This window comes from Mytilus galloprovincialis, chromosome 6 (assembly GCF_965363235.1).
Source record: "Mytilus galloprovincialis chromosome 6, xbMytGall1.hap1.1, whole genome shotgun sequence".
Classification (NCBI taxonomy): Eukaryota; Metazoa; Mollusca; class Bivalvia; order Mytilida; family Mytilidae; genus Mytilus; species Mytilus galloprovincialis.
The window spans coordinates 65,623,491-65,637,781 of record NC_134843.1 but is presented as its reverse complement, the minus strand read 5'-3'; the positions used below and the strand labels follow the sequence as shown (position 1 = coordinate 65,637,781).

The 14,291-nt window shown below is 31.6% G+C and overlaps 1 protein-coding gene across 2 annotated transcripts in view; it reads left to right on the top strand.

Annotated features, from left to right (window-relative positions):
- Nucleotides 1-14,291, top strand: part of LOC143080130 (uncharacterized) — a 138,097-nt gene that overhangs the window by 103,886 nt on the left and 19,920 nt on the right. Inside the window, exon 75 of one of the 2 annotated variants that reach the window (XM_076255831.1) lies at nucleotides 5,150-5,345. The exons of the other annotated variant lie outside the window; for it this stretch is intronic. Within the exon in view, the coding sequence (XP_076111946.1) occupies nucleotides 5,150-5,270 (121 nt within the window). The 3' untranslated portion in view covers nucleotides 5,271-5,345. Of the gene's footprint in view, nucleotides 1-5,149; nucleotides 5,346-14,291 lie in introns of those variants that run through there. 2 annotated transcript variants of the gene reach the window in all.

The following is a 14,291-nucleotide window of genomic DNA, read 5'->3' as shown; positions in this document are numbered from 1 at the left end:
TGTAATGACCAACCAACTATCTAGGAAATCATGATAGGAAATACAAGCTCTAGAATAAAGTATATATTATGATTTATAGACTCCATATACAGGCACTACTAGAATGTTGCTGCACAGAAAGTTTGCAACAGTGAGGCTGAAATATTTTGTCGTTAATTTTTTTCTTTCTCGTGAACTGACCCTCATTATCAATTTTTAGATGTATGGCAAGATATGACACAGACTTAAATGTCTTTGTTGTATTTTTTATCTCAAGTTCTACGGGATATATGAGTTCAACATTGTTAATATTAGAGAAACTAGTCGGCAAGACTAGATATGATAGATATAAGAAGTTATTCCACTGCTTTAAAAGCTATGTGGGGTAAAAGACTAGCGGCTGAGTGTGAGGGAGGTTTTTAGTCAAACTGGTTAGTGTTTAAAAAAAAAAGGAAAATCACAAAAATACTGAAATCAGTGGAAAATCAAATCGGAAGGTCCCTAATCACATGGCAAAATCATATGACAAAATACATCAAAAACGAATGGACAACAATGTATAAAATGGTGGATTAAACCTGGATTTATAGCGCTAAACCTCTTAAACAGTGGGGATAAGCCAGACGAAAGCCTTGGATACATTCCAGATTTTTATAAAAATATCCTAAAACGTTGGAAATTAACTAGAGGATGTCTAACGAAAAAACCTGAAACATTTACAGATATAATAAAACAAATATTAGGGAACAATAAATTTATTAAACTTGAAAAATAAAGCAATAGTTTCAAAAAATTGGATTAAAAAGCGATCTTATTTATGTAAATGATATCATAGTGAAAAAGGCTGCATTTCTCAAGATATCATTTTATATAAACAAAATCAAACGGAATATCTGCAATTACTATGGTAAAGAAATTAAGACCAAAAGACTGGGCAGCAATCTTAAAATTTGAAAACTCTGTAAAAAGAACTGTTTATATTGTCGAGGTTTGCGGGAACGTATTGCGTTCCTATATGTCGCCAATAACGATATGATGTCGCTTTTCTATGTAACTATGATTATAGGCGCCAATGACTGCACGGATGTCGCAGAGCATGAAAGAAGAATAGCCATTAGTAAAGAGTAGAAATTGTGTTTTATTCAAATTGTTTGGTACACACAAAGTATCAGATTGTCGCTCTAAATACGACTGTTTGAATTTGTAATCGTAGACATCACACACCACTTTGCAAGAAAAACACATATACGTAACGATCGGATAATAATGACAAATCAGAAACTGCAATGTTGTACACATCGCTAAGTCAAGACACTTCAAATGTTTTGCTGAAGACAGCAGTAACTCAGGTAATGTCTGTTAAAGGTACAGCGGAGGCAAACATACTTTTCGACGAGGGTGCCCAACGGTCTTTTATAACTGCAGATTAACTCGTAAATTATTTGTACAGAAATAGGGATCCGAAAGTCTGAATATATTATCTTTTGAGAATGAAACTAGCGGTATTAGAATTCTAGACCAAACTACTGTACAATTGAAATCTAATAATGGAGAAAGTATACCCATCAAAGTACTAACAGTACCAATCATAACATCACCGCTTCAGTACCAGAGTAGAACAATCACGCATGGACTGCAGTATCTACGTCTAGTACACCCTGTTACAGACGCATAGTCTTTCGAGCTTTCTCTTCCAATTGGAGTAAACTCTTATTGGACTATCGTGCAAGATAAAGTAAAACGTGGAAATGGTCCTACTGCTGTAAGTTCTAAACTCGGATATTTGTTGTCAGGTCCAGTATCAATACTAGTTACGAACAATAACAATTCAGCTTCAATGATGAATGTATTCATACCTCATAAACAGGAAAGTGCGGTTCATGAACTTTTCAATTCCTAGTATTCGTCGATGTTCGAAATACCACCATAGAAAATGCAAAAATGCAATAAAGTTACAAGAATACCTTACCGCGAACCATTACCACCGCCGCTTCTGAAAGATAAACGTCAAGACGAACATCCCTTATGTGTTACATGTGTTGACTTTACATGCACTATATATTAATAGGGACCAAATAGTGAGAATTGGTGCAATATTAACGACCTTTGTGATTTAAGTTAAAATTATTTTTCAAGAATCGTGAAAATATATATACGGTTGGATGGCCGTTACACTACTTTTACTTACTCCATCAGGTAATCAACACTTCAAAAATCAAAATTAACATAGAGACCTAATGGGAAACTTTTTTAAATATTGACTAAACATTATGAAATTAATAGTCAGAAGTATAAGTAGTGTAACGGCCTTCCAACCAAAACAAAAACAACATACATGTGCTTTTAATGTTTGATCATTTGTACCATGTGACTATACCTATTTGAATATTAAAGGACACCTTTAATGATCAGAACTTTAGAGTTTTGATTATTGATTTTATATCATTATATAAGTTAACTTACTTACACATTATATTATTAGAATTTGTAAGATTTTTTTTGCAAATATATAGAATAATGTAAAAGTCAATACACCAGAATATTAAGAACACTTCTTTATAACTTATTTAGAACTTTTTTGGAATACAATAATGAAGTTTTAAAGAAGAATACAATATTTTCGCGGATACTTTATTTTGCGTTCTACCCTTTCTTGGTCACTTTGCGGCTATTTTATTTCGCGATTTTCTTATTTACTTGAAGGAAAGATCTAAGTTTTACAAGTTCACGACGATTTATATTCGCGTTATTTTTCTACTCGCGAAAGTCGCGAAAATATATCGCTCGCGAAAATAAGTTGGTTTACAGTATGTTAAGACAAAATTAAGACATTTGGTTTTTGGTTATAAAACTTTTGATGAAGAATATTTTGACTTTACCTATTTCTTAAAAATAGTTTTTTATTTTCAATTTACATAACCTATACTAATACATCATGGACATATCAGATAAAGAAAAATAAAATGTCAATGCTTTCTCAATTTTTCTATATGAGCTCAATAGACATGATAGAAGAGTATGTTTGACAATTAAATGTAATGTTTTAGCAACCATAAGAAAACATATGAATAATCATTCTGAGTGAAATAATGTATAATATATATTTGATGTAATATGATTTTTAAAACTAATTACTTCCATAAGCTAAAAGTGGAATTTAACAGGAAACACCAGAAGGAGCATGGACTCCTGAAGGAAATTGTAACAAGCCATTAATTGAAATAAATATTCAATTATGTAAAGAAAAAAGTATTTGTTCCCTTGGGAATGCTGAGAGTTGAGGGTAAATCACTAATAAACCTTTTAGCAATTGTAGAGAAAAACTTAGCTTTGATCTGTCTTTTTTACTCTGCAAAAATGATTTTTTTGTGATAGATAACAACTTACTTAGAAAACTTGATATTTAAAACAAATATATTCTGTTCCTGGTACTTTTGATAACTATCAAATATATGAATAGAACACAAAATATTTACAGATATAGTATTTCATCAACTTTTATTCCATTTCAGATGTCCTAAATGGGAGTTCGAAAATAAGTTTCCTGATATTTTTAAAAATCATTTGCTTATGTTGTCATATATGGCCATTTTGTTAAAAAAGAAGGGACACCACTGTTCCTCAGTATTGAAGGCAGTTTGGTGGTATTCATTACTTTACAGGAAATAAATTCCTACACCACACATCAGTAGTTCAATCGATCCTTGCTTCAAAAAAAATAAAAGGTTTTTGGTTTTATGTTTATGAATTAATCATTAAGCTCATATTTATCAACTTATGCTATCTTGGCCTTCGTTGTCTGTAACTTTTTACATTGCTTGATATTTTGTCTTTCTATCTCTTCAAGCAGTGATAGCTTATGTATATTAGCAGACATTGTCCTTTCTTAATTCTGTTGGCCTTGGATGTGCCTTGTAATGCTTTTTATTGAATTACTTTTTATCAACGCTGCAATAATTTTTCCACTTGTAAATCATGTAAATGGGCTAGCTTTGTTATTCTTTTTAGCAGTAAACATAACGATACAGACTAAAGTTATTAATCAACTTTGTTGGATCTCAATAGAATTGTGGGGAACTTGAACAGAAACTATTTTATGATCAAAAGAAAGTACCCAGAGCACTTGCTTTTTCATTTTCATTTGTCTGTGCTATTCTTGATTTTTAACAACCAGGAAGGCTTCAAGCAAAATATTTGAAAGTTAAACTATATATATAGAGCTAGTGAAGAGCTATATGACATAAAAACCTTAAGAATGTAAGATCAACATAGCCTGTGCGAGTTAGATTTTGAGTTTCTTAATAATTTCTTAATTTAAGAAAGTGTTGTCAATGATTATGCTAGTACGGAAAAAATTACTACAGAGCCGATTATAACCTTACGGAAAACTAGTGTTAATAACCAATTTGCTCCAAAAAATGAAAACAGTCAGCCTGCTTAAGAGATTTCATAGAAATTTGAACTGTACTAAAAGACCACCTTTTTAAGAGACCACATTTTTGCTCTCTCGTAAGTGGTCCATTAAAACAGGGTTGACTAATTTGTAAGCTGTGTTGGTCTGAAGCACTTTTATAAGCATCAGTTTAAATTGGCGAAGGGATGATAGTAATTGGAATTAAAATTATTGAGAGTTTAGCTTCACTGTACATTATGAACAATCCTCTATCTAGGAAATCATGATAGAAAATGCAAGTTCTGGAATAACGTATCCAATATGATTGATAGACTCCATAAACAGGCACTACTAGAATTTTGCTGCACAGAAAGTTTGCAATAGTGAGGCTCGAATATTTTTGCGTCTTTTTTCTCTCTCTTCAGAACTGACCCTCATTGTCATTTTTTACATGTATGACAATATATGACACAGACTTAAATTTCTTTGTTGTATCTTTGATCTCAAGTTCAGAGATATGTGTCCAACAATAAAAAAGAAAAAGTGGACAAAAATGTTTCCCTCGGGAATGCTGAAACTTCAGGGTAAATCACCTTTTGGAAATTGTAGAGAGAAACTTAGCTTTTATATGTCACTTAACTCTGCAAAACGATTTTATTAGAATAGATACTTTTTTACCTAGAAAACTTGATATTTAAAACAAATGTAATCTGTTCAGAAATAGGAATAGAACACAAACTAGTTACAGATATTGTATCAACTTTTATTTCATTTCAGATGTCCTGAATGGGATGATCTTCCTGACGTTTGTCACTGGAACCCAGCAAAACCGGGTAAATGCTGTCGTCAACCAGAATGTCCACCACCTTATGTTATCACCGGTTATCCAGACGATTAAATGTTTCTCTTGACATAAGCAACTGTAATTATTGAATATTGTTTATCAAAAATTATTAAATAACCATTTTCATTAGTTCATCGTTACGGGTCTTCTCTGAGGTTATCACCTTTCTAGCATTCAACACGCGTATATTGACTTTAAATATCATCGATATGTTCATAAAACATCTGTTTACGAAATGTAGGAGTTTTAATCACCAGGAATGAATAACCATAACAGTTTGTTTCTTTCAAACTTTTAGTCTTCAATTCTGTTGTACCTTTGTAGTAAGAGAGTGGTTATCCATTTTGTATGATTATAGGGTCTTTGCTGAGTGTTATGAAGACGAAAACGCTTTCCAAAGTACCAAGTTATGGACATTTTATCTTTGATACGTATTTAGAAGGAATCAGTAGGCATAAAGTAAATTAAATATTAAACATAACAATTTACAGTCCGTGTGTGGCTATAAGACTGCATTGTTTTTATGTAAATCTTCATATATTTTGTTTTATGTTTTCATTTTTTACATGCTTTATATAGTAAGAGTTCTAGCTACCGCTCGTCTCTGTCCATCCTTTATGAAATTGCATTGTTTTCATGTAAATCTTCATATTATTTGTTATATGGTTTCATTGTTAAACGTGTTTTATTTAGTGACAGCTCTAAATACTGCTCGACTCCGTCTATCCGTCTGTCCATCCGCCTGTCCATCCGTCAGAAATAATACAATAGTACCAGGATAATAATTTAGTACGCCAGACGGGCGTTTCGTCTACATTAGACTCTTCAGTGACGTTCATATCAAAATAGTTATAAAGCCAAACAAGTACAAAGTTGAAGAGCATTGAGGATCCAAAATTCCAAACAGTTGAGCTAAATACGGCCAAGGGAATCTATTCCTGAGATAAGAAAATCCTTATTTTTTTCTAAAAGATTCAAAGTTTTGTTTACAGGAAATTTTTAAAAATTACCAAATAATTGATATTCATGTCAAAACCGTAGTGCTAAATACTTGGCTGGTGATACCTTCTGGGACGAAACGTCCACCAGCAGTGGCATTGACCCAGTGGTGTAAATAGCTATCAAAAGTACCAGGATTATATTTAGTACTCCAGACGCGCGTTTCATCTACATAAGACTCATCAGTGACGCTCATATCAAAAAAGTTATAAAGGCTAACAAGTACAAAGTTGAAGAGCATTTTAAAATTTCTTGAATTCCAGGAAATAGACTTTTGAATTTTGTTTGCAGCTTTATATTATTGACTTCGTTAATTTTACTGACACCATCATGAGCTGGTTGGCCATCATGGAATATAACTTTTTTAGATGATGGCGGATATATTTTACATACCATAACAGCAATCCCGTCTCCTTTTCTCCGATTGTGACCTACAATGTTCGAGATGGCACATGTGGAGTAGGATCGGCTTACCTTTTCGGAGCACCTGATATCACAAAATATAGTTCGTTTTGCTCAGTCTACTTTTCTATGATTTGTTGTATGTACTATTGCTTGATTGTTGTTTTTTTCTTTCCCTTTTAGTCATAGCGTTGTAACTTCGATTGATGAGTTTGAATGTTTTTCGGTATCTTTCGCTCTTTTTTTGGATAAGTGTAACAAAATTTCCAGGATTTTACACAATTTCAAAAACGTTTAAGCTATGTTTCAGTAAATGTTACCGTGTATTTAAATATTTGATAATTACTTTTAATATTTCTAGTTATGCATATTAAGTTGAAAGCTGGATTTCAGAGGCAAAACTATATCAGTATTCTGTATTATACATTTACTCTGATTTTAAATATTACTTTTTCCATTTTATTATTAGTCCTTATCACAATTTTATTTTTGCCAAATTATTAGCCTAGATAATTGAAAAGTTTGTATAAAGTAAAAGTGAAATGAACGCTGTTGTGGTCTCTCACTTTCAGATAAATAGACATATTAAGCATAAAGAAAAAATATAAGGAACCATTAGTTAACCATTCAAACTCAGAAATCAAAAATAGACTGACAATATAAAAAAAAAAGATGTGGTATGATTGCCAATGAGACAACTATCCACAAAAGACCGAAACGACACAAACATTAAGAACTTTATGTCACCATACGACCTTCGACAATGAAAAAAGCCCATATCGCATAATCAGCTATAAAAAGGCCCCGATAAGACAATGTAAATCAATTCCAACGAGAAGATATCTAACGGCCCTATTTATGTAAAAAAAAAAATGAACAAAAAACAAATACTAATATGTGACAAATACAAAAAACGACAACCACTGAATTACAGGCTCCTGACTTAGGACAGGCACATACATAAATAATGTGGCGGGGTTAAACATGTTAGCGGGATCCCAACCCTCTCCCTAACCTGGGACAGTGGTATGAAAGTTCAACATAAGAACGAACTTTAAAAATCAGTTGAAAAAGGCAAAACTCATCAGATAGACAAAACATACAAGTTAACGTGGCCGGGTTTTTATACATCCTGACACAAAAAAAGACAATTAACAGATCTGAGAGTATTCGCAATTATCTAACAGCTAGTTCAAAGCCATTAACAACAAATAAAAAAATCATGCCTCTAAGACTAAACAATCAATCCGTACACATCCAACATACAATGGATTTAGTGTAAAGACGTCATAAACAACCAGAGAAAAACATGAACTTGTGCAATGCCAAGTTACAGGTATCGACAGATTATAGATCCATGAAAATGTATATGTATATAACATACTAGTAATATTTAGTTAGCTTTTAATCCACTGATAACAAAATCAATATTTATACCAATAAAAACAATATTCAATGATCTTATTACAATGTTGAATAGGTAACCTTTTAGAATAAGTTTATTTAAAGGAGCAACAAGTTTACATGGATCATTTCTAAATTTCCGGGCACGGTTAACAACATTTCCGTAAAAATGAGGATCTGCTATCCCGTTGAAATAAGTTTTCTACATGCACAACCGAACTTCAAAACCAAATCTTTATATCTATGGAAAAATTTAGTGAAGGTTTGAAGTAATTTATGGTAACGATATCCCTGGTTAAATTTTTTACCAGTAATAACCCCATGTCTAGAAAATAGACACAAAAAACAACAGAAAATACGAACCTAACCAAAAACTCGGAATGATCTCTGGATCCGGAAGTGTCAGCAGATCCTGATCCTTATCTGGCACACTTCGTGATGCACGTGTTATAAGTGTAATGACCCGGTAATAAGTCTAGTTTAGTCAGTCATATTCGTGAAAAGAAATCAGGATTGTAGCTACGACAATAGGAACATATATACTATCATCTGTGAAACGGATAATTGATTACTGTGAACTTGAATGTAAAGAACATAATAAAACTGTTGAATAGTTCAAAGACAATCAAATTCAGTGGAAAATGTTCCCATTTGCCTATCATTAGGTTATCTGTTGACTTCGGTTACCATAAACAATATATAATTATTCTACATATGTAACACATGTTATGGACTTAGATGAGTTCAATTTATGTTGAGAACATCAGCCATCGACAATGTGGAAACCAATTATCAAATTAAACAATGAAATATATATCTGGTTTTATGGGCCATTTTTTTCTTATATTTCGTTTCATGAGTACCGGAATTTCCAGATAGTTTAGTGTCATGAAATTATATTACAAGTAAAAAACCCAGAATAAAAAAAGAAGGAAAACGAACACATACAAAACCAAAAGAGAAAGGGATTCATATAGATATGAACTTTGAGACAATAAATGATTTGTAGAACATGGAGACTGTTACAATCCGCAATATTTCTGGAAAATAGTATTTTTATAAAACTAAATAGAAGAAAGGATTAATAATTTATAGACGTTCAATCTATAAAACAAGTAAATGTATAACAGTTCGTAAAAATACTTGTTAAAACAATAAATAAGAAACCAATGGGTAAAATCAGATTGAAAATCAGAAAATCACCATACACACAATACACTTCAAACAAGGCATTACGTAAATATATTCGTTTAGAGGCCAACGGACAAACGCCTCCTTTCTGCATTGAAGACCTATTGGTGACCTATTGGTGACCTTCTGCTGTTGTCTGTACTATGGTCGAGTTGTTGTCTTTTTGACACATTCCTCATTTCCACTCTAATTTTATATTGTTGAATACTTCGATGCCAAGATAAAATCGTAATGAAATCAAAGTGGTTTGCGAGGGGAGTTACTGTTCTACTCCTAGCACCTGTCGTAAAAATTGCTGATGCATCAGTAATATTCGGGGATGTCTTGAGAAAGAGAAGAAAGATTGTGCGTATCACCGATAGGAAAGATTTAGATAATTTGTGAAAAATCTTCTGTGAGGGTTAACCAAATCATAATGGCGCCAGTTAAGTTTCAAACTAAACCATTTCGCATTTCTTGCTGGCAAAAAACGCACTTAATTAACTGAGGGAGAAGATCAGTATGTCGGTTTAAAGTCAGAATGTATCATAAAAAGACGATTTTCCTTACAGTTTGTTTATGTCTTAGATTGTGCCAAAACAAAATTTCATCATTCATCAAATATATCATTACTAATGAAGTGAGGTTTTATTGTCGAGCCTTCGACTTTAGTCGAAAAAGCGAGACTAAGCGATCCTACATTCCGTCGTCGTCGGTGTCGTCGTCGGCGGCGTCCACAAATATTCACTCTGTGGTTAAAGTTTTTGAAAATTTAATAACTTTCTTAAACTATACTGGATTTCTACCAAACTTTGACAGAAGCTTGTTTATGATCATAAGATAGTATCCAGAAGTAAATTTTGTAAAAAATAAAATTCTATTTTTTCTGTATTTTATTTATAAATGGACTTAGTTTTTCTGCGGGGAAACATTACATTCACTCTGTGGTTAAAGTTTTTAAAATTTGAATATCTTTCTTAAACTATACTGGATTTCTACCAAAATTGGACAGAAGCTTGTTTATGATCATAAGATAGTATCCAGAATTAAAGTTTGCAAAAATTAAATTCCATTTTTTCTGTTTTTTTTCTTCTAAATGGACTTAGTTTTTCTGCGGGGAAATATTACATTCACTCTGTGGTTAAAGTTTTTAAAATTTTAATAACTTTCTTTTACTATCCTGGGTTTGTACCAAACTTGGACAGAAGCTTGTTTATGATCATAAGATAGTATCCAGAAGTAAATTTTGTAAAAAAATAAATCCATTTTTTCCGTATTAATACTTTTAAATGAACTTAGGTTTTCTGTCAGGAAACAACACATTCACTCTGTGGTTAAATTATTTTAAAATTAATAACTTTCTTATACTATTTTAAATTTGTACCAAACTTGGACAGAAGCTTGTTTATGATCAAAAGCTAGTATCTAGAAAGGAAATTTTGTTAATATTTGGTACCTGTGTATCTGAATTTAACTTATAAATGGACTAAGTTTGTCTTCCAGTTAACATAACATACAGTCTGCAGTTTTTAAAACATTTATTTGATTCATAAAATATCCTGAAATTTTTACCAAACTTGGACAGAAGCTTCTTACAATCAAAAGATATTATCAAGAGGAATATTTTCATTGATTGTTTTCCTCTTTTTTGTTGAGCCTGGGAGTTACAGCAAAAGTAGGCGAGACACTGGGTTCCGCGGAACCCTTACAAATTTTTTGTCCCTAAAAAGTATCTAACGTGGAAATCAAAGTATATTCGTGTGACTATATTCTTTTATGTAAAAAAGCTACAAATTTGCCCCTCTTCAACTTATTTATCTAAAAATTTCTTCAAGATATTTCAGAAAGGTTGAGATATTTTGATACCTCTATCGGCATTTTAAACAAGCCGACGACTTGAAAAGAAACTTAGTGGAATTTGATTAATAAGAAATATATATAAATAAGAATTCTTTAATTTAATTCGCAACTGACCTTTTATGTTTTATATATATACATTACATTCTGAAATATTTCATGCAGCAGTAATATAACAAATTGTATTTAATTATTTCGTAATTTATGTTATGTGTTCTTATTGCCAAATTTAGAATAATTCCGTTACGTAAGACCAGATAACTTACGTATCTTCTGTCCTACGTTTCCGGGTTCAATAGATTTATTTGGATGGCCAATCACATGTATATAGTTTTTAATCATTCTAGATCTATAGTACCGTATTTAAATTTCTGACCTCTCTTTTCATATCGTCTACACTATAACCCAGAAATTATAACTTTGTCGAATGGAATCATTTACGTGGGCAAGAGTATCAAAGGCACTGGTATATTTAGGCTAACCAGTATTTCATTTTTATAAAGCAAAGGATGCACATCACTAAGGCTTGGATAATTTGCACCGTCGGTCTCTTCCTGACGGTGACACTTTCGATTGCAGCAGTTTATACAACAGTTGCTCTAATGTCAATCCCACAAGGTAATTATTGTAAATAAAAGTTCGATTTTTGTTCTTCGATATAAATAGTTTATCTATTTCATTGTATAATATATTTAACTTTGAAACTTCTTGATAAATCATTTACATTGGTAAACCTAAATTGTCATGACACACTTATTGTTTTATCTGTCGTGTTCAAGTTGCGATTTTGTACATTTTGTAACATGTATAAAAATATTGTACTTGCTATACATTGTAAAATGAAAACATACAAGAAATAACATGTTCAAATTAAGTATTGCTTAAAATCGCTTTATTTTAAACAAATTGTTAAAATAAAAATATGTCGCTAGTATATTAAAATACATGTTATTTACCTCAATAATAATTTTCCTTATTTTATTATTCATATTAGTCATGTTAGTGGGTTTTGTCCTTTTTTTTATACATTCAATGGCCAGATGAATAGTTTTTATAATTTCTCTATACCTGTTCAAAAACGCATGCAGTCAACAAACTCTATTCAGTATTTTAATCTGATTAATTATAATTGTGAGTGTACACTTTTAAGGAAATAGTAAAATACCTGCACAAAGTTAACACTTTAGATAGCCAAGACTATTTTTGAAAATATTGTGACCAAATAGTCTCTATTTATACCAAGATTACAATAAAAATCGTCTTCATTTCCTATTTTAACCTTTACAAAGAAATTATGTATTATATTCTAATTCGCCAGCTCAAACGAATATAAATTATTTAATAAATAAAACAACACATATATAGGATAAGTATGCCTACAGCTGTAGCAGCCTTTAATATTAACTTTACATTCAATATAATTCTCAAACTAAAGTCCTTCACTATAATTCAGGCACACTACCAATCCAATCATACAATAGCACAGTAATATACAGTTACACAATCAAAAACTATCTACAAAAGAGGAAAAATTCATATTAATATAATGTAATATATGATGCATATACTCCCATTAACGATAACCATCTCATAAAAGGGTGGGTGGGTGGGTAAACATAATAACGAATGCTGCTACTTTGAACTATAGGCAAACTTCGAATAACTTTATTTTCTCAAACTAAACCCTTAAGTAATACTTAATCATGCTTTTCACGAAAATCATGAGGGCATATACCCGTAAAACCGGCACTACAAGTATATGCCATCCAATCAAATTGAACGTAAACACACACCATGTGCTAGATATAAACACACACACGTGTTTATAGTAAACAATCACTTGACCGTTACAACGTCATGTGACCAATAACTTTAATAAATATATTTATATTCTAATTCGCCAGCTCAAACGAATATAAATTATTTAATAAATAAAACAACACATATATAGGATAAATGTGCCTACAGCTGTAGCAGCCTTTCGAAAGACAAAGAAAGCAAAGTAGATCTGAACAGAGAATAATACATATATATAGTATATTTATAAAAATTATATTCCCAAACTTTTAGACACTGTCAGTTTTTCTTTAAAAATTTCTCTAACATAACTATCCTTTGCTTTATCTGAAGCCCATCTACCATGCTTCTTAAATAATCTATCATGAATGCCAGCTGATGCAGCTAAAGTAGCTCCACCTGATCTCAAGCTATGTAATCCAAATTCGAACTCATCTAAACCGATAGATTCAAGAGCTGATAATATAATTTCTCTTACTCTAGTATATGATAAAGGTTTAAGACCCCTCACCGAGTCAGTCTCAGGTTATAAGACTTAGATTTTTTACATCAATACATGGATCTAAATATATCATTTGAAGATGATGTGTCAATATTGGATAATAAACAACATTTCTCCAACATACTAACAGGACATGTTTGTGTATCTGTTCTAGCAATTAAAACCTGTGTGCCTTCTCTATAATGATCGGTTTTGCTTTTCTGCATGAGCAAAGATACATGTGTATCAGAAATTTTTAAAACAGATCTTTTTAAAATTTTACAATTTCAGAAAATCTAAGAAACCCTGCATAGCTAATAAGACACATGCAACAAATTCTAATTTCTATACGATTGTTACATTCTTGACCATATTTAATAACAATTTTCCTTAAAATATCTGGCGTAAATGATTCTTTTATATTTACAATAACATGTACAATGTCTGTGTGAGCTCCTTCTTTAACCGATATACACAACTGTGAATAACACGGATTGGGATAGCCAGCCAGTTTATGAGCCCAGCTTATGGAATAGTATGCTTCTTCAACCTTAGCATATGAATTAAATGTCTTTGGTAGGTGCATTAAGTACAATGCAACATAAAAATCTGAAGCTTGTAAAGGTTTAACATAATAATAGTTAATTCATCACTTACAGAAATTGTTAAATGCATATGATTATTTTCTTTCGGTGTTCTCGACCTTCGAACACAGACAGAACTCAGGTAGGCAATAAGATAAAGATGGCAAATCTTGGTCGACTGGCTTAGGCAAGGATTTCCATACTCCACATGAAAAAATATCTGAAAATGCATATGAAATAGAAATATAATCTACTATACTTTACTACTAGCTAACAATATATTTAAATGACCTTGCCAGATTTATTTTCTACACTGGCCATGTCAGAGAGACCTTGCCTATTAAATTTGGCCTTGTCATCAACATAAGACCTTGCCACTAT